The sequence below is a fragment of the Panulirus ornatus genome, chromosome 42 (genome assembly GCF_036320965.1).
Source record: "Panulirus ornatus isolate Po-2019 chromosome 42, ASM3632096v1, whole genome shotgun sequence".
Taxonomy (NCBI): Eukaryota; Metazoa; Arthropoda; class Malacostraca; order Decapoda; family Palinuridae; genus Panulirus; species Panulirus ornatus.
Window position 1 is genome coordinate 11,502,147 of NC_092265.1, and position 25,934 is coordinate 11,528,080.

General features: G+C 39.5%; 1 protein-coding gene across 27 annotated transcripts in view; it reads right to left on the reverse strand.

The window, feature by feature from the left end:
• The window catches only part of LOC139761900 (uncharacterized), a 130,261-nt gene that overhangs the window by 18,910 nt on the left and 85,417 nt on the right, over positions 1–25,934 (reverse strand). For all 27 annotated transcript variants that reach the window (XM_071686487.1, XM_071686489.1, XM_071686514.1 and 24 more), the window contains 3 exons: positions 14,301–14,435; positions 13,873–14,089; positions 6,461–6,618 (listed from right to left, as the gene is read on the reverse strand). In XM_071686487.1, the coding sequence (XP_071542588.1) occupies positions 6,461–6,618; positions 13,873–14,089; positions 14,301–14,435 (510 nt within the window). The remainder of the gene's footprint in view (positions 1–6,460; positions 6,619–13,872; positions 14,090–14,300; positions 14,436–25,934) is intronic.

Here is a 25,934-nt window from a genome sequence, read left to right on the forward strand (position 1 = left end):
CATGTGTATATATGCATAAGGGTGTGTATGTGTATGTATGTATGTATGTATATGTGTATATGAATATGTACGTGTATGGGTGTATATATATTTTCTTTTCTTTCATACTATTCGCCATTTCCCGCGTTAGTAAGGTAGCGTTAAGAACAGAGGACTGGGCCTCTGAGGGAATATCCTCACCTGGCCTCTCGTTCTCTGTTCCTTCTTTTGAAAAAAAAAAAAAAAAAAAAAAAAAAAAAAAAAAAAAAAAAAAGGGGAGGATTTCCAGCCCCCCGCTCCCTCCCCTTTTAGTCGCCTTCTACAACACGCAGGGAATACGTGGGAAGTATTCTTTCTCCCCTATCCCCAGGGATATATATATATATTTTTATTTTTTTTTTTTTTTTTTTTTTTTTTTATACTTTCTCGCTGTCTCCCGCGTTTGCGAGGTAGCGCAAGGAAACAGACGAAAGAAATGGCCCAACCCCCCCCCCCCCATACACATGTACATACACACGTCCACACACGCAAATATACATACCTACACAGCTTTCCATGGTTTACCCCAGACGCTTCACATGCCTTGCTTCAATCCACTGACAGCACGTCAACCCCTGTATACCACATGACTCCAATTCACTCTATTTCTTGCCCTCCTTTCACCCTCCTGCATGTTCAGGCCCCGATCACACAAAATCTTTTTCACTCCATCTTTCCACCTCCAATTTGGTCTCCCTCTTCTCCTCGTTCCCTCCACCTCCGACACATATATCCTCTTGGTCAATCTCTCCTCACTCATTCTCTCCATGTGCCCAAACCATTTCAAAACACCCTCTTCTGCTCTCTCAACCACGCTCTTTTTATTTCCACACATCTCTCTTACCCTTACGTTACTTACTCGATCAAACCACCTCACACCACACATTGTCCTCAAACATCTCATTTCCAGCACATCCATCCTCCTGCGCACATCTCTATCCATAGCCCACGCCTCGCAACCATACAACATTGTTGGAACCACTATTCCCTCAAACATACCCATTTTTGCTTTCCGAGATAGTGTTCTCGACTTCCACACATTTTTCAAGGCTCCCAAAATTTTCGCCCCCTCCCCCACCCTATGATCCACTTCCGCTTCCATGGTTCCATCCGCTGACAGATCCACTCCCAGATATCTAAAACACTTCACTTCCTCCAGTTTTTCTCCATTCAAACTCACCTCCCAATTGACTTGACCCTCACCCCTACTGTACCTAATAACCTTGCTCTTATTCACATTTACTCTCAACTTTCTTCTTCCACACACTTTACCAAACTCAGTCACCAGCTTCTGCAGTTTCTCACATGAATCAGCCACCAGCGCTGTATCATCAGCGAACAACAACTGACTCACTTCCCAAGCTCTCTCATCCCCAACAGACTTCATACTTGCCCCTCTTTCCAGGACTCTTGCATTTACCTCCCTTACAACCCCATCCATAAACAAATTAAACAACCATGGAGACATCACACACCCCTGCCGCAAACCTACATTCACTGAGAACCAATCACTTTCCTCTCTTCCTACACGTACACATGCCTTACATCCTCGATAAAAACTTTTCACTGCTTCTAACAACTTGCCTCCCACACCATATATTCTTAATACCTTCCACAGAGCATCTCTATCTAGTGGAATTTATTAAGAAAGGGGGTGACTGTATTGTTGACTGGTTGGTAAGGTTATTTAATGTATGTATGACTCATGGTGAGGTGCCTGAGGATTGGCGGAATGCGTGCATAGTGCCATTGTACAAAGGCAAAGGGGATAAGAGTGAGTGCTCAAATTACAGAGGTATAAGTTTGTTGAGTATTCCTGGCAAATTATATGGGAGGGTATTGATTGAGAGGGTGAAGGCATGTACAGAGCATCAGATTGGGGAAGAGCAGTGCGGTTTCAGAAGTGGTAGAGGATGTGTGGATCAGGTGTTTGCTTTGAAGAATGTATGTGAGAAATACTTAGAAAAGCAAATGGATTTGTATGTAGCATTTATGGATCTGGAGAAGGCATATGATAGAGTTGATATATATATATATATATATATATATATATTTTTTTTTCTTCTTTCATACTATTCGCCATTTCACGCGATAATAATATATATCATTTATTATTATTTTATTTTGCTTTGTCACTGTCTCACGCATTGGCGAGGTAACGCAAGGAAACAGATGAAAGAATGGCCCAAACCACCCACAGACACATGTATATACATACACGTCCACACAGGCAAATATACATACCTATACATCTCAACGTATACACATATATACACATACAGACATACACATATATACACATGTACATAATTCATACTGTCTGCCTTTATTCATTCCCATCGCCACCCTGCCACACATGAAATAACAACCCCCTCCCCCCTCATGTGCACGAGGTAGTGCTAGGAAAAGACAAAAAAGGCCACATTCGTTCACACTCAGTCTCTAGTTGTCATGTAATAATGCACCGAAACTACAGCTTCTTTTCCACATCCAAGCCCCACAAAACTTTCCATGGTTTACCCCAAACGCTTCACACGCCCTAGTTCAATCCACTGACAGCATGTTGACCCCGATATACCACATCCTTCCATTTCACTCTCTTCCTTGCACGCCTTTCACCCTCCTGCATGCTCAGCCCTGATCACTCAAAATCTTTTTCACTCCATCTTTCCACCTCCAATTTGGTCTCCCACTTCTCCTCATTCCCTCCACCACTGACACATATATCCTCTTGGTCAATCTTTCCTCACTCATTATCTCCATGTGACCAAACCATTTCAAAACACCCTCTTCTGCTCTCTCAACCACACTCTTTTTATTACCACACATCTCTCTTACCCTTTCATTACTTACTCGATCAAACCATCTCGCACCACATGTTGTCCTCAAACATCTCATTTCCAGCACCTCCTCCGCACAACTCTATCTATAGCCCACGCCTCACAACCATATAACATTGTTGGAACCACTATTCCCTCAAACATGGCCATTTTTGCTTTCCAGGATAACATTCTCGACTTCCACACATCTTTCAACGCTCCCAAAACTTTCACCCCCTCCCCCACTTTATGACTCACTTTCGCTTCCATGGTTCCATCCGCTACCAAATCCACTCCCAGATATCTGAACCAGGGCATATGAAGCGTCTGGGGTAAACCATGGAAAGTTCTGTGGGTCCTGGATGTGGAAAGGGAGCTGTGGTTTCGGTGCATTATACATGACAGAGACTGAGTGTGAATGAATGTGGCCTTTGTTGTCTATCGCTAGTGCTACCTCGTGCACATGTGAGAGGAGGGGGTAGTTACTTCATGTTTGGCTGGGTGGTGACGGGAATGAATAAGGGCAGACAATATGAATTATGTACATGTGTATATATGTATATGTCTGTTTGTGTAAATATATGTATACATTGAGATGCATGGGTACGTATATGTGAATGTGTGGACGCATATGTATATACATGTGTATGTGGGTGGGTTGGGCCATTCTTTCGTCTGTTTCCTTGCGCTACCTCGCAAAGAGGGAACAGAGAAGAGGTCCAGGTGAGGATATTCCCTCAAAGGCCCAGTCCTCTGTTCTTAACGCTACCTCGCTATCGCGGGAAATAGCGAATAGTATGAAAAAAAAAAAAAAAAAAAATATATATATATATATATATATATATATATATATATATATATATATATATATATATATATATTTTTCATACTATTTGCCATTTCCCGCAATAGCGAGGTAGCGTTAAGAACAGAGGACTGGGCCTTTGAGGGAATATCCTCACCTGGCCCCCTTCTCTGTTCCTTCTTTCGGAAAACTAAAAAAAAAACGAGAGGGGAGTATTTCCAGCCCCCCGCTCCCAGACATATACATATATACACATGTACGTATCTATACTTGCTTGCCTTCATCCATTCCTAGTGCCACCCCAACTCACAGGAAATAGCATCGCTAACCTCTGCTTCAGCAAGGTAGAGCCAGGAAGACAAAAAGAGGCCACATTCGTTCATACTTAGGCTCTAGCTGTCCTGTAAAATGCATCAAAACCACAGTTACCTCTATCTACATCAAGGTCTAAGACCTTTCCATGGCTTAACGCAGTTGTTTCACATGCCTGGTTCAGTCCACTGACAGTACGACCCCGGTACACCACATTTTTCCAATTCACTCTATTCCTTGCACACCTCACCCTCCTGTATGTTCAAGCCCAGATCACTCAAAATCTTTTTCGCACCATCTTAACACCTCCAATTTGGTCTCCCGCCTCTCCTTGATCCCTCCACCTCTGACACTTTGTCAACCGAACCTTACTCATTCTCTCCATATGTCCAATCCATTTCAACACACCCTCTTCTGTGCTCTCAAATACACTCTTTTTTATCACCATACACATATCTTACCCTTTCATTACTTTCTTGATGAATCCACCTCACACCACATAATGTCAAGTCCTTATTTTGTAAAGTTTTACAGTATTCATGGCTTTCTTTCAGCTACTTTTTATTTTCCTGTTCTTGAACCTCTGTAAATTCCTCAATAAGATACATAAATCACAAAATAACATCTAACACTGTTCTTGACATATTTTCCTTGTTTTTCTTTTCTTCCTCATATTCACATTAATACTAATAATTTTCAACACCCAAATCTAAATTTCTACTTCTCTTGTACCTCACTCACACCCACAAAATTGTACATGTCACTGTACAGTCCCTCCTAACTTTCCTTCTCAATCATATTTCTATCTATTTGTATTGCAATATACAAGCAAAAACCTTTTACCTACAGTAAGGTTCAAGTGATGAAAAAAGCTTAACCCTCTTTTGATTCTGAATTGCTTCTTTTTTGCCATCCCTGGTTACCACCCTAAAGTGATCATTCCCAACATTAACACTACTTCTATTGAAGTTACTGTTTTGTTGCTATCAGCATCAAACCTTTGTTACATATCCTTTCCTTTATTTGTCAATGATATTAGTATATATGAAATTATCCTTTTCCTTAAGGACAGAGCAGTGCAACTGTAATCTTTCCTCTCATGCTAAGTGTTTCCACTTTAGCCCAAAAATCCTTGTAAAATACGAGTCTAATGCATCATGAACACAAAAACATCTATTCTTAGAAAGTGCCTATGACCAGAGTAATTTCAAACAAAAGTACAAAAGCTTAAAAAGCATGTTCAAGTATAATGATATGGAAATATGGTGATCATTAGAGCATTAAAAGTTAAAAACCAAATGTACTAACTGAAAACTCCTTACCATAAACAAATATGTAATCATTATGCTTAAAAATTAACAGTGCCTTAACTTGAGCAATTTAAAATTCATAACATGGACAAATAGTTATTGAAATTATCAAGCATGATACAGCCAAAGTGAAAATAAAAGATTTTAAAACAAACATCTACAAATACAGCAGTAATATGAAAATTCTCACACTGTTACTCTGATGTACCATAATTACCACAAATGTGACTGTGCTATCAAAACTTTTGCTCTAAAGTTCTATCAATTTCTAAACTCATTTACTCAGGGACCGCAGTTACGATAATGGAAAAATACAGAAAGGAGAAAGGGACATATCTAAACAGATTAATTAAAAGATGAAATGAGGTATGTATGAGGGCAGCTTAATCAATCATAATAAACAATTATCATTTAATACCATACAAATCTATCATTGTGAAAAATGTAAAAAGGAGAAAAAAAAAAAAAAATTGATTGAGCATCACTATGGATTATGTAAAAAAGGACTAAAAAAAGGCGATCTAACATTCTTGTTTTCTCTGCCAACAAAATACAATATTGATCCATTTTGAGCCCACTTCTTTTCTCAGTTCCAAACTATTCCACAATCACTACTAATTCTATGCTCTTTATAATTTTCTGCTACCTTACACATAGTCCCATCCACCTTAAGTACTGAGTTATCTCACTTTGCAAGACAAACCTTAATTCCTTTCACTTACATTGTCATCCTCTCAATAAAGCAGAAACTGCTTTTATTGTGTAAACCATCATTCAGAGTCCTGGTAGAAGTTTGTTGCATTGCTGCTGGGTGCAAATGTTCCAACTAGCAGACTTACGTTACACAGAATAACAATGGGGTTACTATGAAAAAGGAAATCATTCATAAACTACATCCTCTGCCTAAAGGGAAAACCAAAAGATATTCATAACAATGCATGCCCTGATACAAAGTTACTTAATTTTACATTTCTATTTCTTGTTGGTCATTTCTAATTGGTACAACAGAATAACAGTGCATAACCTCCAAATAAGGTTAGTGGAAAACATACAAGACTGGTAACTCTATGATATAAGAGAGAGAAAGGTAGTTATTGAAATGCAGCTTTATCATACACATAGTCACTGGTCCAAGCTGTATGAGTATTTATCAAAACATAAAACATCACATTTTGTGGGATTATATGAATCCATACCTGTGCCATGCGCGCCTCTATCTCTTGCTCCTGCTGTAACGCTTTCACAAATGCAGCTTTTAGGCGATTTGTATGCTCTTGTTTGAGGGCCTGTTTGATGTTTGTTGTAACACACAACTCGCAAACCACCTTCTCATCCCTCCCATTCTCACCTTTAACTGTAAGTGCAGAACTGTACATTAATTACGAGTTTTACATTTATCACAAGTTTTCATGCAATATACATTTACCTTAAGTTAAAATAATATAAAAAATCTCTTCCCTTGCCTTTAAGCATATAGTACAATAAGTGATTCTAATTACATATGAAAAGTCTACATCAACTGTTTCTACCTAAGTATTATATTATCATTTTGCTTTGTCGCTGTCTCCCGCGTTTGCGAGGTAGCGCAAGGAAACAGACGAAAGAAATGGCCCAACCCACCCCCATACACATGTATATACATACACGTCCACACACGCAAATATACATACCTATACAACTCAATGTACACATATATATACACACACAGACATATACATATATACACATGTACATAATTCATACTGTCTGCCTTTATTTATTCCCATCGCCACCTCGCCACACATGGAATAACATCCCCCTCCCCCTCATATGTGCAAGGTAGCGCTAGGAAAGGACAACAAAGGCCACATTCGTTCACACTCAGTCTCTAGCTGTCATGTAATAATGCTCGAAACCACAGCTCCCTTTCCACATCCAGGCCTCGCAGAACTTTCCATGGTTTACCCCAGACGCTTCACATGCCCTGATTCAATCCACTGACAGCACGTCGACCCCGGTATACCACATCGATCCAATTCACTCTATTCCTCGCCCTCCTTTCACCCTCCTGCATGTTCAGGCCCCAATCACAAAATCTTTTTCACTCCATCTTTCCACCTCCAATTTGGTCTCCCACTTCTCCTCGTTCCCTCCACCTCCGACACATATATCCTCTTGGTCAATCTTTCCTCACTCATTCTCTCCATGTGCCCAAACCATTTCAAAACACCCTCTTCTGCTCTCTCAACCACCTAATATAACACACTAACCTTGGAACATTCATACATGACTAATCCTCACAAGCAAACATTTAAAACGTTATGTACATAAGTACTACACCATGAAGATCAAACATATGGATATATATGGAAAAGCTTTTAACTGACAGAAAGAAAAATATTTAGAGATGCAAATGACCCAAAATGCTCTACTTTCTTTTGTTAATGCACCGAAATTCTCTTCATATCAATGGTGCGAGCTTTACAAATCTTTGATATACTGGTGCTTACTGTTATAAAAAAAAATGGTGCAAATCACCATGGTGATTTGATCCTCAAATTAATGTTTTGAATATCAATGAAAATACAGAGGTACAAGATTGCTTCTGATCCTCAGACATTTCAGAACTGAACTCAAATACATTAAAAGAGAAACCTGATAAGTTAAAATCGCTTATTCCTTATCTCAATATCAGGCACATTAATGGCTTGCCATTAGTCATCGACCAACAATAAGTAGTGTCAAGTACCGGTATATGAAGTGACTACTTCCACCACTAACTAGAGGTGCTATCCTACTTAATACTTTTCACAACAAATGGTGACTTCCCTCTCATATCTAGGCCAAAACTGGGGAATTTGGTTAGCTGTATGTTTCCTTGGCTTGTCATAAAGTTATCAAAACGATTTACTTAGTTTAAAACCTTATTTGTAAGATTCAAGACAACTTAGGTTGAGGCAGTAAGTGGAATGAAAAACACTTGTTTGATCACAGTCTGGTTTAAAAATTGAGGTTTTGAAAAACTGAAGATATCTTTTCTCTGAAACAGACCCTGGTGACCAAAAGCGATTCTATAATATATCTTCGAAAATCTGGGTTAGGACCTTCCAAGCCTTCAGTATTTCTAATGAGGAAGCACTGGCCTTCCTAACCTTTGCTGACCATTCATCCATGGTAGTGGTAGCAACTCATTCATTTTGGAATTATATTTGGCCAATAAGAGAACACCACAGACATAATGTTACTAAGCCCCAAACCCCAGCTGGAATGAAATCAACAGTCACAGTTGGTACAGGGAAAGATTTTTCAAAATATAAGAGAAGGCAGGGAAGGGCAAATGAAACAAAAATATGCTCCTGGGATAGTGCCACTGAGAAACAAGATTTTCAAACTTTCAAAACCCACATTTTTCCTCTTTGTGGTCTTAGCTGCAAGTATGAAAACGTCCCCACACAAAGGAGGAGGAATTAGAGATTGACTAAGAGATAAAAAGAATCAACCCAACAGCAGAAATAAGCGCTTACTATGGTGATTTAAAAATACACTGAAGTCTCTACTGGAAGAAAAATCCCGAGTCTAAACCAAGGATCCATCAGAAAAAGGTGGGAGGTGAATGCCAAGTCCTGATTTTCTCCTATAATATGTTGAAGGCTCCTCATGCACTCACTCATAAAACCCTGGTTGAGCCAGGGTTTTCAAGGTTTCAAGGTTCAAAATGCACAGGTAAATGGTATACCCATTTATCTAAATCATTTGGCTCATTAACTGGAATTCTCATTAAGAAATGCTCTTTAAGTGAAAACAAACTATTAACTTCTGAAACTACTCAGTCTTCACATAATTAATTTTCATTTAATTACACAACAGAGCCCCTCTTACGAGACTAATGCAGTTTTGAGGCTGCACTCCACACACTGGAGCACGGAGATGATGGAACTCTCTGTACTGAGATGTTCACCAATGAGACAATATGTATTCCTTTTTGTCCACCAAAGGTCATTTTTTGCTCATGGTGTTACCACATCTAGTTCCAGAGCTTTAACCAGCATGATAAACTGAAGCTGAAAAAACTAGCATTGCACAACATTCAGGGAACCTAAGCCTTTTTCAGTATTGACAAATAACATAATAGAGGACCATTACCACTCAAAACCTTATCAAATGCTTCAGATGTGATAAGGGTGATGACAAAGATTCAACACCTCTGAAACTGGAGAATCTACACAGTGGGTCATACAGAAGAGAACACTAACAGTGCATGAACTGCAAATGCAATATTGGTAATCTGAAAGATGGGTATGCAATCCTATGCACTTAATACAAGGAAAAGCTATGGAGTATTCTGAACACTTAAGAGACTGTACAAATTATGAAGTGATAAACAGAAGCTGGAGCAGCCTTCTCTTTTAAGGATGGGATGAACCAAGGAGTTTCCAAGACAAAAGGAATGTTTTGGATTTTTGACATGAAGCAAATGACCAAGGATCAGCACCATATAAAAGCACACTATCATGACAAGCTAGTTGGTATATGGGGAGTGTCTGGAATAAATGAGAATGGAAGTTATCTTCTGGATGTCTCTACTGAAAGGGATCTGTTCCTTGCAAGATGATCCACAGGTATACATGGATGAGAAGTGATACAAGAGAAGAAAAACAGGGATTTGATTGAGTTGTGTCAGTGGATGAAAGGCTGAGAAAGGATGCACTAGATGCTAGAATTGTGAGAGGATGAATTTGACCATTTTGTAGTTCTTACAGGAGTGAGGATCAGGAAGAAGCAGAGGTATGGTGTAAAGAAGAATGGAGAGAGAAAAAAGTCAGCAAGGAAGAGCAGTCTGAAAGAATGCAAGGAGTACAAAAGGAGGTTGATTTAAAGTCAAGATGGAGAGGGAGTGGATGTTGGGATGCAGTCATGTGCGAATGAGGCATTCAAAATGTTTAGAGAAATACTGTTAAAGGTTATAGAATCAAAAGTTGGATACATCATGACATGTAAGAATAAAAAGGGAAATACATCATGGACAGATGAGACAACAAATGCTGTGGAAGCAAAGAAAAAGGCATATGGTAGATTGCTTGAAAGGAATGTACCAATGGAAGTTCAGCAAAGGAGGAAAGACTATGCCTATGTGTGAGTGGAATGTTAAAAAGCTGATAGAGGAAAGCAAAGAAAGAACATACGAAGATTTTGGAAGAAAGTAGTGAAAATTTTAAGGAAAATAAGAAATTGTACAGGAAGGTGGTGAAAAAGGAAAGGGATGTACAAGCAAAAATGTTAATGCAAAAAGTAAGGAAGGGGAGTTGCTGAATCAAGACGAGGAAGTGAAAGGAAGATGAAAAGAAAATTTGAAGAAATGATGCATGTGGGAAAAGGTGAAGCAACAGCTGTTTCATGCAGAGGTATGGAGGATGGAAGGAAAAGGATACAAGTGCAAAGGCATATGGCATAAAGGGAGGTAAAAAGGCCAATAATGAGCCTGAGGTTAGGAAAGGAACCTCTAGTGATTGGAGTTAAGGTTGAAAAGCTGAGAAGTATGGTGGAGAAAGTGTGAGAGACTGGATACATGCCTGAGGACTGGGTGAAAGCTATTATTGTTCCTTTATTCATGGGAAAAAAAGCTAAGGATGCATGGAACAATTATAAGGGAATAAGTCCATTAAATATACCAGGAAAAGTTTATGAAGAGTGTTGATTGATAGGATGATGAAAGTGACAGAATGCAGGATAAGTGTGCAGCAATGGGTATTTCGGAAAAGGGATGTGAGGATCACATTTATGAGGGGAAAATGATTGGAAATGCATGTAGCAAAAGGAAAGTAGCTGTATGCAACTTTTATGGACATGGAGAAAGCACATGACAGTTGAGTGGAATGCTTTAAGGGATGTTTTAAGGATACATGGGGGAGGGAACACCTGCTGGATGGTGTAAAGGCATTCTATAGAGCAGCATATGCAAGTGTAAGAGTGGATGGAAAATTTACCAAAAGTTCTGGTATACATGTGGGTGTGAGGCAGGGCTGTGCGATATCACCATGGCTTTGTAACATATATATGGATGGAGTGATAAGAGAGATGAAAGAATAACTTGGGAAAGGAGGTGCACAGATGAAGTGTGGCAGTGAGGTATGGTGGCAAGTGACAAGCCTGTTTGCAGATGATTTTGAGTTGTTTACTGAAAGTAAAGAGGTGCTGCAGAAGGTTGCATCTTTTATCACATGCATAAAAAGAGGCAATTGCATGTAAATGCAAGTAATGATGTTTGAAAGGAAACAGAGTGAAAGTATAGATTTTGCAAAACCCTAAGGAGTGAAAGAAGAAAGTGTAATAAATCATGTTACAGATATGGGGATAGAAAGGCTTGAAGGGGTGACATACGAAAGTATTTAGGAGCTTACAGATATGGGGAAAGAAAGGCTTGATGGGGTGAGACGAAAGTATTTAGGAGCTATCTCGGAGTAAGTTTGACGATATGAAGGAGAGATAAGGGACAGAGCTTTAAAAGGCAGAAGTCACTGGGTCCTTTAATAAAATAATGAAGGGTACAGGTGAAAGAATGGAAGCGAAGAAAGGATTAAGAAATAGCAACCCTGACTCGTGCAGCCAAAACATGGACATGAAATGAGTCACAGAGGTCAAGAATCCAGGCTGTAAAAACGAGCTTTCTGAGGAGCATGTGGTGTGAGTAAAAAGAATGAACATAGAGATGAGGGGGTATATGAGAGATGTGGTATGGCAAGGAATGCAAAGGGAATGAACTGTAGAGTGGGTGAAATAAAATACTTTGAGGTGGTTGGGGCAAGTTGAAAGAATGCAAGATGGGGAGTTTACAAGGAGAGTGTTCCATAGTAAAAGTAAAGGGGTTGGTGCAAGTGGAAATCTGTGACACGGGGAAATAGAGTGGAAGAGCACTGCTGGGAGAGGAATGGTGGAAGAATTCATGGAAGGGTGTAAGCAAGGGAGACATGTAGGGACATGGAAAAGTGGAGACTCTTTTGCCATGGCCACCCACTTGATAGGAGTTCCTGGAGGGAATGGGCATCAGAAATAGATACAAGAAGGTATGCCATCCCCTCCACTTCCTTTATCCATCAGTCACTGGAAGTAAACTTGGAAGATCTTAGACAAAGAAATTAAGGGAAGAGGAGGATGGTTAGTAAAATCATCCAATTTTGAGAAAAAAAGAAATGCCAAAAAGGTTGCTTCATCAACTGGAAAGTTGACTATACAATGACCAAGTCAGAAGAGAAGGGGGAAGGCTGAATTACAAAAACTGTGGGAGATACTCCTGGTTAAGAACCAGAAATACTTATCAGTTGGAGAGGAAGTCAAATCAGCAAAATTTCTCTTTAGGAAAGTGTGCCTGACCATAAAAATCAACTCTGACATGATTCCACGCAGAGGTATAGGCAGATTGAGATGCAGGAGAAAGGTAAAGTTTATGGCCGAATATGCTCCATCCTTGATTGGACAAGCTCTGAAGCAATAGCAAATGACACATCCCTGAGGTATTAGTCAAGTACAAGATTCTTACAAGTCCATTCCTGCCAAAATTACTGATCACCACAACTGGAGACACCCTGGCTGGTGAAACAGTATTAGTCCCATGGAAAATCAGTACAAAACCTGTACAAGGAAGACCACTGAGCACACCAAAAGTGCCTAAGATGGTGTTTTGAGAAAAAAGGGGGTAAACATCCCCAGTTCGAAATAAAAACAATAAGATTAAGACTGAAAGACCTACAGTGGTAGATACAGTGTGTTGTATCAAGAAAATTCAGGGGTAAAAAAGTGGTTCGGCACATTAAAGGAGAGCACAAGACCAATGAGGTGAAGAGTGGGTTTTGACTCCCCCAAGTTTATATATCAATCTCACAATATCAGTATTGATCTTGTAATATCAGTAATCTAAAAAGCTTTTCCAAAATCTTTCAATCTATCTTAAACTGAATGTCTATTGCGCTTCTTTTGTAATAAGTAAAAGCTTAGCTGTGTCTTCAGTTCTCATTAATATTCACTTTTCACAGTGATCACACAAAATCTTTATTCTTTTTCTTAAGACCATATCAACATGTTACAATATAAAAACATTCAAACAATACAAGTAAGCAACACATTCACAATGGCAATAGGTCATACTTCCCATTATTCACTACAATACCCACAGGAAATTTTATCTAATGAACTTGAGCATCTCATTGTTTAACAAGTCTTTTTCAGTATCCTCTTATAATAAGAAATTTGGCAAGCTTTTTCTGTTTTTATCACTTTCAATCATGTAAAATAAATGTCCACTTCCAAAGAAACATACATTAGTGCCTTGTTTATCAGCTGTTTTCAAAATGGACCAAGGTTCATATTATGAACCATCTGAAGTGTGAATAATGAAAGGAAAATTTTTCACAAAAAATTAATTGCAAGAAAATGAAACTGCAAATGGCAAACTTGTGAACATCAGATGAAACATATATTGTTAATGGGTATCATTCTACATTGTGAATCCTTCATGTGTGAATATATTTCACTCATACCTGTATTTCCCAAAATTTTCCCTCTCTTTCCAAGTACACTGTCAAGGTTCTCTCAAATTAAAGTTGCAGGCTTTTCAAAAAATAAATAACTCACTCACCCTTGGACTTAGGAGAAGCCTTATCCCATTTCCAAGCAGGGGTGAAGTCAGTGCCACACTGCGTGCAGATGAAGGGTGTGGGGTGAGGATCTGACATCTTGCCATTTGAGAGAATATGTTCCACACACTGCTCGAGCCCCAACAAGTAAATAAATTCTGTGTTGTTTGGATTTGGGATGAAGTGCATCTCTGGAGGTGGTGGTTTCGGTGGTGGAATCTTGAGGTGAAATAGGTAGTTGTTATCACAAAGAGACAGATACTAGACCAGCACTTATCAAATATTACAAGTTTTATAAATTGTTGAGGACAATGACCAGAGAGAAACATTCACATTTTTTTCTGAAATTGAAGTCAAAATCCTTATCTATGAATCAAACATGATCACCAAGCATTAACTACTTCATATTAAGTAAATCTAATTGTCTCACCCTTAGCAGCGTCTTCTCCAATTGTTTTCGGAGAGCTAAACGTGCTGCTGCCTGCCGCTGAGCAGGGGTGTGAGTGTCCTCTATTCTGCTGCTGCTACTGTTGTTGCTACTGCTGCTGCTACTGCTGCTCACTGGCTGTATACCACAAAAAAAAAAATAAATAAATAAAAACCAAGAGCTTTCATTCGATGGTAGTTTTCTGCCAAACGTCAATGAACCTGAAATAAACCTATCAACTCTTATATAAAAGTAAATAACTACAGGAAAATGAAAATAGCAAGATTTTACTGAAACATCAGTCCTGGAACTCTTAAAAAACACAGATGTTTAATCTCTGGAGGACTAATAAATGCATGAATAACATTTCAAAAACGTATTTTCCTTCTAGATGCAGTGCAAGTCACAAAAACTATACTCTTTTCTTGAAAAAAATCAATGCCAAAGTCACCAGTCATTAGTAAAAAATGGAATCAACATGTAAAGGAAGAAGTATTTCAGACCTCTTTCTTCACATACAAAAACTTTATTCTTTAGAGAACATTCACAAATGCACCCCAACTTTGTGGTCTACTACACAACTTCATAGAGACAACTCATTTACAAATACTTTTTTCACTTCTCTACAACTGCTATTAGCACTTATTTTATTGTATAGATTAAAACACCAATCTATCTATACACAGAATTATTCTTTTTCTTATGCAAATATAAGGGCACTGCTTCAACTAGTTCATAACCACACCACAATTCTGAATTAAGCATTCTTGAAGTACCGTCAAACCTCATTAATGCTATCACATACTGTTTAGCGTCAAAAATGTTAGGGATAACTCAGCTAAATCCAATATACTATAAGGGCAGCAAACAGTAATTCAAGTATACCAATAAACTTCTCGTAATGAAAATGGCATCGAAACCTACTGAGCTTATATACAAGTATCCAGTCCTGTTCGAAATTGAGGAGTCTCTGATGGACCAATTTAACAACAGAGCACTAACACCTGAAGTTGCTCTCTCTCTCTCTCTCTCTCTATCTCTAACTCTCTCTCTCTCTCTCTCTCTCTCTCTCTCTCTCTCTCTCTCTCTCTCTCTCTCTCTCTATGTCAAAGGCTCCCGTCACAGCCAACAGTCCTCATGGAAACAATGCCTTCACTGAAATATGGGCTAGTGATCAAAAAGTAAGGATGAAGTTTAGGAGGAAGTGGTGAACCTACTTTTCAATACTGTGCAATTTATATCTTACAGGGATGACATAAGAAAAATAATTCAAAATCTTAGTGAGGTAAGGAAAGAGACAGCTGTCCATCTGTGAGTTGTTTACAGCCACACAGTGACTGTGTTACACAGTAGCTTGTAAATCATTGTAGCATACTCATTGAAAAACACACAAGCAACCACTTCATCTAAGAAACATAAGTAATATATGGCAAAGGGAATGAGAACTAACATCATGGTGAAGAGCAAGCCAGTCAAGTTTTAAGGTCACTGCAAAAGAGTTCATAAACTGAATTGCTTTGAACTCAATTCTGTCAAGTAAATATTTAGAACTACAACCTCCTCACATCTGAGAGCAGTGCTATATTTTTTTTTTTTTTTTTTTTTTTATACTTTGTCGCTGTCTCCCGCGTTTGCGAGGTAGCGCAAGGAAACAGACGAAAGAAATGGCCCAACCCCGCCCATACACATGTGCATACACACGTCCACACACGCAAATATACATACCTACACAGCTTTCCATGGTTTACCCCAGACGCTTCACATGCCTTGATTCAATCCACTGACAGCACGTCAACCCCTGTATACCACATCGCTCCAATTCACTCTATTCCTTGCCCTCCTTTCACCCTCCTGCATGTTCAGGCCCCGATCACACAAAATCCTTTTCACTCCATCTTTCCACCTACAATTTGGTCTCCCTCTTCTCCTCGTTCCCTCCACCTCCGACACATATATCCTCTTGGTCAATCTTTCCTCACTCATTCTCTCCATGTGCCCAAACCATTTCAAAACACCCTCTTCTGCTCTCTCCACCACGCTCTTTTTATTTCCACACATCTCTCTTACCCTTACGTTACTTACTCGATCAAACCACCTCACACCACACATTGTCCTCAAACATCTCATTTCCAGCACATCCATCCTCCTACGCACAACTCTATCCATAGCCCACGCCTCGCAACCATACAACATTGTTGGAACTACTATTCCTTCAAACATACCCATTTTTGCTTTCCGCTGGTGGCGGATTCATGTGAGAAACTGCAGAAGCTGGTGACGGAGTTTGGTAAAGTGTGTGGAAGAAGAAAGTTAAGAGTAAATGTCAATAAGAGCAAGGTTATTAGGTACAGTAGGGTTGAGGGTCAAGTCAATTGGGAGGTGAGTTTGAATGGTGAGAGGCTGGAGGAAGTGAAGTGTTTTAGATATCTGGGAGTGGATCTGTCAGCGGATGGAACCATGGAAGCGGAAGTGGATCATAGGGTGGGGGAGGGGGCGAAAATTTTGGGAGCCTTGAAAAATGTGTGGAAGTCGAGAACATTATCCCGGAAAGCAGTGCTATATACAAGGTAAAATCAATCCTTTCAATAAAATCATAATCAAAGAACTGTTCCCATGAAAGGAATTATGGGATATAAACACGACTCCCGATTCCTTCTCCCGATTCCTTAAGAGGTAGATTTGTTATTTGTGTACAACAGTACTTCCAGGACAAATCATGGTGTTAGCAAGTACATCTGTAATAATGAATGATGGATTTACATGGACATTAAGGGCAAAGGGAAGGTTGTGCAGGGTCTGAAAAAGACACAGGAACAAACTTGGTTTTGGGGACATTGAGCAGAAGTGGTATGGATCTGCTTAATAGGGAAATTCTGTCTAAATCCAAGTTCACAAACATTTCTGTGATGGGAAAGGATGTACAGTGTCTCTAAAAAACACTGTCTGCCACATGTATTTTCAAAGGTAAATCACAACTAAGGTTCACTCTGGGTACAAGCACGACACTCATGGTGAAATCAATGTACATCCGGTTTCTAACGGTATGAGCACCAGCAACCCGCCTCAGGGTGCCTCAAGCTATCTTGAGAGACTGATGTTCTTTGAATCTATACTCTTCCAAGCTGCCACTTTATTTTGGAAACTTCAATTCTGGGCACTGTATTTCTTCCACCTGTGCTTCAAGATGGTTGGCTAATACTTTTCTACGAAAGAGAAAGCCCAAATTCTTACCTGAAAGCAAGAAAATTAGGGTGCATATGAGATTTCTTGGCACAGTGGGCACTCAGAATGCACAATCAGGTAGCTGTTTCCAGCAACACCTCATCAGTGCTTGCCTCATTCAGGCAAGATTTTATAGACCCAAAACATCGGCCTAAAATACTTAAGGAACTAGCCAATTCCAAGCCCCAACATCTACAGATGGTAATCAAAGCAAAAGGAGAGATGACAAAGTAACAAAATGTAAGTGTGAGTTGCCCCTCAAAATGTATAAGGGGGCAGTCAAGCTTTTTGAATACATGTAAACCAAGCACAAAAAGATGGAGCAGATTTAAAAGTGCAGGAGTGCAATGGTGAGTCATCGATGTACAAGTGCATTTACCTATCTTTTGAAGAGGGAAAATAGCTTATGAAAAGAAGAAACAGTGTAAGGGATAAGGAAGATTCTGAGGAGCAATGCTGTTAATAGAAAAAGAGGTAGATGTTGGTGCATTAACAATTACAGGGACAGAGCAGCTATAAAGGACGCAAGATGGAGAAAAATCAGCCAGAGAAGAAGCAAAAAGTGCAACAGCAGAGAGGAAAGAAAACCAAAAGAAGGGAGCCTGGAGATCAGACCACAATACCACAAAATAAGAAGCTTTTGATACATATGGAGCTACAGCATGATATGATTCCCAGAAGCTTCTCTGAAAGGAAGACCTGACTTTCATATAACAGGATTAGATGTCACTGGTGAATTTCAACTTGAAAAAGCCATATTGATGATAAAAGAGAACATGGTGATATCTAAAAATGTAAAAGGAAATAGAATTTGAGGAGATACCAAGATTTATGAAGCTATAAGCTGGAGCAACAGCAGGGTTTGCACAATCACTTTCTTTGGAACAGACTATATCAAAGCATGTTTCCAGAAATTATGGAGGGATGCCATCTAATCTATATACCTAGCCCATGTTCTGAGAGGTGTTTTTTGGCATGCATGAAAAAAATTATAGAGGATACCACATGATCAGTAAGAAGTGCATTGCAAAGTAAAGGAATGTCAGCCAATAGAGAAAGTGGAGGAGGAAAGAGAACCCAAGAGACCTGCTTTGTCATTTACAGGGACAGCTATAGTATCAACAGAACAGAACAGCAAAAAGACAAAGCAGTGTACAACAGTTGTCACTGGAGCTTCTAAATAAAGACCATAAAGAATTATCAGTGGATAGGAAGATGCTATTCCACTTCCAATGTGGAAAGGAATACTTAGCCACAGGGATAACATCTTTGCAAAGATTATGAGCTGGCCTAACTGATGCAGGAAACAGCGATCAAGTACGATGAAAGAACATACTTGGAAGGAGAGCGTTTCCAAGTCTGACATGGCTGACCCCTTTCCTGAATGGTCTTGGACCATGAGAAGTTGAACAAATGATTGTAAAAAGTGATACTTTTACAGGAACAAGGGATATATCATTCCATCCCCACCACAATCTCTGTTATACAATCAGCTGATCCAAAAGCATCATTAGGAAGGGCTACAATCTTCCCAAGGATATTTAGAATTTTTGCAAGTAAGCCCAGTCAGCTCTGATGATCAAAAAGTCAATAATGATGTTTAGAGGAGACAAAAGGAAGGGTGTTGCAGCTAATAAAGACATAATTCAAATTCAATTTCTTTCCAGAAATACTTTTCATGACAAACTTCTCAACATCCCCGTATGTCTAGTATATTCTGCATTCTACACCCAAAAATTACTGCAATCATCTTGAAAGAGTATGATAAAATTTTCCTATACAAAAGAGGGCTTAATGTTGTTGGTTTTACAAACAACAACTATCAAACTGAAATAAAATTCTTTATAAGTCACAAGTCATAAACATGAGCCAATGCAATACTGCATTCATATTAAAATCTTCTTACCTAAATTGCAATGTTTTAGGTGTCTACAACCCAATGATATAGTGACCATCTGGGTGTTTAACTCCAAATGGCAACTAGTTTCAGATCATCCTTAAAAAACATGGAACTTCACGGAAGATATGCACCAAGCTACAAAAATGACAAAGCAATGTATTCTGTTCCTTGCCTTAGAAGAATGATCCCATTAAACACTACTCATATTTTTTAACCTCAAGTGTGCCTCAAGTGTTTAATCACCTGTAATCAAAGCTAACACTTGTTGAACATGCATAAGTATCTTAATTACAGTACAACCACAATAATGGGCACTATGAAATAACAATAATAATAATAATAACAATACTTTTTGTGTGAGTAAACATATCTGATTAATAATTATCAAATAAAGATGTATGTGAAACAGCAATAATAATGCTAATACTAAGCTAACCATCTAACTCACTGTTCCAACCATTTCACTTTTCTCCTATCCATTATCTGTATCCTCAACCTTTAAACAACTGGAGTCATCGTATGATTACTGTATTTGCATAGCAAGTACTCGGAGTTATTACATGTGAACCAGTCTTTGCAAGCCTTCTCTGAAAAACCTGCCAATAGTTTGATGTCTGTGCTCCTCCATCACTAAAAGTATTTATTACAAAGGCTCTGGATGTAAGTCTTAAATGTAATCAAAAATGTAAATAATTGTTCATATGTTTTTAAATACATGTGAACATAAACAACTTAAATCTATTTAGCTTAGAAAAGAGAAGTACAAGCGCCAATCTAACACAAGTATTCAAAATTATCAAATCCTTTGATAATATCAATCTACTTATGGTCTGATTCATCCACTTTCAACTCCAGTCAGATACAAACTCATGAGCTAATGTTATAACTTAAATGAGGCACAGTGCTTTTACTTCAGCAGGATTCTTAATATAAGGAATAAGTTACAATTTGGGTGACTGAAAGCAGTACTGGATATGAGAGAACAGACTTGATAAATACTTTTCTTCAAGTCCACATTAAGGCTCTGGTCACACATGACAACTTTTAAGATCTTCAATTTCATTCCTTAGTTTCCTCTTCTATCGTAATTAGCATCCTAATATCATACAATATCCCCAAAATCATGTTCTCAAATTATTCATCCTTAATTTCTATATCTTGTGAATCTCATAACAGGTAACTGGCCTTGATACTTTTCTTCATTTAAATCCATTTCCAATGCAAAATCAAGTTGAAAAATTTATCATCCTTTGCTTTGAGTGTCTAATAATAAGCTTATCTTGCCTGGCATGGTCTGAACCAATTAAAATTTCTCTGAATTTTTTGAAGATCTCTATTTACCTGGCTAAGGCAATACAAAGGTCTTAACTATTATTCCAACTTCTAAAAATAAGTCAAGATACCTTACTAGCACAAAGCCAGTATCTATTGGGGCAAGAATTCAAACTATATAAGCTGGCAGTGTTGCCTTTTAGTAATACATACTTACTCTACCTTCTATTTTTTTTTTATTTTTATTATACTTTGTCGCTGTCTCCCGCGTTTGCGAGGTAGCGCAAGGAAACAGACGAAAGAAATGGCCCAACCCCCCCCCCCCCCCCCATACACATGTATATACATACGTCCACACACGCAAATACACATACCTACACAGCTTTCCATGGTTTACCCCAGACGCTTCACATGCCTTGATTCAATCCACTGACAGCACGTCAACCCCGGTATACCACATCGCTCCAATTCACTCTATTCCTTGCCCTCCTTTCACCCTCCTGCATGTTCAGGCCCCGATCACACAAAATCTTTTTCACTCCATCTTTCCACCTCCAATTTGGTCTCCCTCTTCTCCTCGTTCCCTCCACCTCCGACACATATATCCTCTTGGTCAATCTTTCCTCACTCATTCTCTCCATGTGCCCAAACCACTTCAAAACACCCTCTTCTGCTCTCTCAACCACGCTCTTTTTATTTCCACACATCTCTCTTACCCTTACGTTACTCACTCGATCAAACCACCTCACACCACACATTGTCCTCAAACATCTCATTTCCAGCACATCCATCCTCCTGCGCACAACTCTATCCATAGCCCACGCCTCGCAACCATACAACATTATTGGAACCACTATTCCTTCAAACATACCCATTTTTGCTTTCCGAGATAACGTTCTCGACTTCCACACATTCTTCAAGGCCCCCAGAATTTTCGCCCCCTCCCCCACCCTATGATCCACTTCCGCTTCCATGGTTCCATCCGCTGCCAGATCCACTCCCAGATATCTAAAACACTTCACTTCCTCCAGTTTTTCTCCATTCAAACTCACCTCCCAATTGACTTGACCCTCAACCCTACTGTACCTAATAACCTTGCTCTTATTCACATTTACTTTTAACTTTCTTCTTCCACACACTTTACCAAACTCAGTCACCAGCTTCTGCAGTTTCTCACATGAATCAGCCACCAGCGCTGTATCATCAGCGAACAACAACTGACTCACTTCCCAAGCTCTCTCATCCCCAACAGACTTCATACCTGCCCCTCTTTCCAAAACTCTTGCATTTACCTCCCTAACAACCCCATCCATAAACAAATTAAACAACCATGGAGACATCACACACCCCTGCCGCAAACCTACATTCACTGAGAACCAATCACTTTCCTCTCTTCCTACACGTACACATGCCTTACATCCTTGATAAAAACTTTTCACTGCTTCTAACAACTTTCCTCCCACACCTTCTATTTTATTCTACAATTAATATGCTTACTCTCATTATGTTAGTTAATCACTTTTACTATTGTCAGCATGTCTCTAATCTTCACAGAGGAAAAGACAATATTTTTACTTAAACACTTGGGGAGAAAATTCAAGTCTATTGTCATGATTAACTAGAGCATAATGTTCTAATTAAAATGATATACAACTAAGCCTACTGAGTAATTTTTTATGAGTGCTGTAATCTCTCCAACTTATGATGCACCAATGCCAAGTGTACAAGATACTCCATAAGTTTTTTCAGGCATATTGAGTTGTGTGGTACTTTCGCTTCCATGGTTCCAATCGCTGCCAAGTCCACTCCCAGATATCTAAAACACTGCTTCCTCCAATTTTTCAACACATCCTCTTCTGCACTCTCAACCACACACTTTTTAGTAACACACATCTCTTTTACCCTTTCATTACTTACTCGATCAAACCACCTCACACCACATACTGTCCTGAAACATTTCATTTCTTCTAACATATCCACCCTCCTCCGTACAACCCTATTCAAAGACCATGCCTCGCAACCATATAATACTACTGGAACTACTGTTCATTCAAATATACCCATTTTCGCTCTCCAACATAACATTCTCTCTTTCCACACATTCTTCATCGCTCCTACAACCTTCACCCCCTCCCCCACTCTATGACACTTCCACAGCTCCAATTGCTGCTAAGTCCACCCCAAGATATCAGATATACTTCACTTCATCCAATTTCTCTCTATTCAAACTCATCCCAACTAACTTGTCCCTCAATCCTGCTGAACCTAATAACCTTGCTCTTATTCAAATTTACTCTCAACTTTCTCCTTTCACACACTTTTCCAAATTCAGTCACTAAGTTCGGCAGTTTCTCACTCGAATCAGCCACCAGTGCTGTATCACTGGCAAACACCGACACTTCCCAGGCCCTCTCATCCACAACAGACTGCATACTTGCCCCTCTCTCCAAAACTCTTGCATTTACCACCCTAACCACCACATACATTAACAAATTAAATAACCATGGGGACATCACACACCCCTGCCACAAATCGACCTTCACTGGGAAGCAATCACTCTCCTCTCTTCTTACTCATACACATGCCTTACACCCTTGATAAAAACTTCTCACTGCTTCAAGCAGCTTACCTTCCACACTACATACCCCTAAGACCTTCCACAAAAAAATCATTATCCACCCTGTAATATGCCTTCTCCAGATCCATGAATGCCACATACAAATCCATCTGTCTCTCTGTTTCACACACATTCTTCAAAGCAAACACCTGATCCACACATCCTCTACAAATTCTGAAACCACACTGCTCCTCCCCAATCTGATGCTCTGTACATGCCTTCACCCTCTCAATCATTACCCTCCCATACAATTTTCCAGGAATACTCAACAAACTTGTGACTCAGTGGTTTGAACACTCACCTTTATCCCCTTTGCCTTTGTACAATGGCACTATATATGTATTTTGCCAATCCTCAGGTACTTCACCATGATACCTACATACAATGAATATTCTTACAAACCAATGGACAACACAGTCACCCCTTTTCTTAATAAATCAAACTGCAATACCATCCAAACTTATGTCTTCTGCAAGGCTTTCACACACTCTTCTCTCCATAAACCACTCTCCCTGACTCTCACTTCACACACCAACCAAACAAAAACACCCTACATCTGCCACTCTATCATCATACACATTCAACAAACCTTCAAAATACTCACTCCATCTCCTCACTTCATCACTATATGTTATAACTTCACCCCCTTGCCCTCTTCACCAATATTCTCATTTGTTCTCTTATAATATGCATGGTATGTACCTCGAAAAACATCGTTTTATTCTCCCTAACCTTTAGAGGTACTCTCTCACCCCAACTCTCATTTGCCCTTTTTTTCAACCCTCGCATCTTCCTCTTGACCTTCTGCCACTTTCTCATATACATGTCAAAGTCATTTTAATCCTTCCTTGCAAATATCATCCAAACACCTCTCTTTTCTCTTTCACTAACAACTTTGCTTCATCCCACCACTCACTACCCTTTCTAACCTGCCCACCTCCCACCTTTCTCATGCCACATGCATCTCTTGCACATGCCATCAATGCTTCCCTAAATACATCCCATTCCTCAACTACTCCCCTCATGTCATTTGCTCTCAACTTTAGCCACTCTTCACTCAATCTCTATTGGTACTTCCTCACTCAAGTCTCCTTTCCAGGATCACTTACACTCATCACTCTCTTCTCCCCAAAGGTTAAATGGCATTATTAGATTACCTGTTAATTGATACGCATAAAAGAGAGACTTTTGGATGTTAATGTGCTGAGAGGAGCAGCTGGTGGGATATCTGATCACTATCTTGTGGAGACAAAGGTGAAGACTTGTAGAGGTTTTCAAATGAGAAATGCAGAGTTTTGGAGAGAGGGGCAAGTATGCAGTCTGCTGGGGATAAGAAGGCTTGGGAAGCGAGTCAGTTGTTGTTCGCCAATGATACAGCTCTGGTGGATGATTCGAGTGAGAAACTGCAGAAGCTGGTGACTGAATTTGGAAAAGTGTGTGAAAGGAGAGAGTTGAGAGTGAATGTGAATAAGAACATGGTTTATTAGGTTCAGTAAGATTGAGGGAAAGTAAACTGGGATGCAAGTCTGAATGGAGAAAAATTGGAGGAAGTGATGTATTTCAGATATCTGGGAGTGGACTTAGCAGCGAATGGAACCATGGAAGAGGTAGTGAGTCACAGAGTGGGAGAGGGGGCGAAGGTTCTGGGAACTATGAAGAATGTGTGGAGACAGAGAACATCACTTCAGAGAGCAAAAAAGGGTACATCTGAAGTAATAGTAGTTCCAACAATATCATATGGTTGCGAGGTATGGGCTATAGAGAGGGTTGTATGGATGAGGGTGGATGAGTTAGAAATTAAATGTCTGAGGACTAATGTGGTGAGAGGTGGTTTGATCAAGTAATGAAAGGGTAAGAGAGATGTTTGGAAATAAAAAGTGTGGTTGAGAGAGCAGAAGAGGGTGTATTGAGATGGTTTGGACATGGAAAGAATGAGTAAAGAAATGTTGACAAAGAGGATACATGTGTCAGAGGTGGAGGGAACAAGAAGTGGGAAACCAAATTGGAGGTGGAAGGATGGAGGGAAGACTTTGAGTGATCAAGGCCAAAACATAGAGGAGGGTGAGAGGGTTGCAAGGGATAAGAGTGAATTGGAACAAAATGGTATACAGGGGTTGATGTGCTATCAATGGACTGCATCAGGGCATGTGAAACGTCTGGGGTAAACCATGGAAAGGTCTGTGGAGATGTGGTTTCGGTGCATTACGTATGACAGACAGAGACAGTGTGAATGAATGTGGCCATTTTTGTCTGTTTTCATGGCAAATGACTAGATGTACAAAAGAAAACGGCAGGAGGTCAAGAGAAACGTGCAAGAGGTGAAAAAGAAGGCAAATGAGAATTGGGGTGAGAGAGTATCATTAAATTTTAGGGAGAATGAAATGATATTTTCCCCTTTAAGAAAGCTAAAATACAAGGAGGGGAGGGTTTCTAGCCCCAGCTCCTGTCCCCTTTAGTCGCCTTCTATGACACGTGAGGAATGCATGGGCAGTATTCTTTCTCCCCTATCCCCAGGGATAATTGTTGTCTTTTCCTAGCGCTACCTCACGCGCATGCGGGGAGAGGGGTGGTCATTTCATGTGTGGCGTGTTTGATCGAGTAAGTAATGAAAGGGTAAGAGGGATGT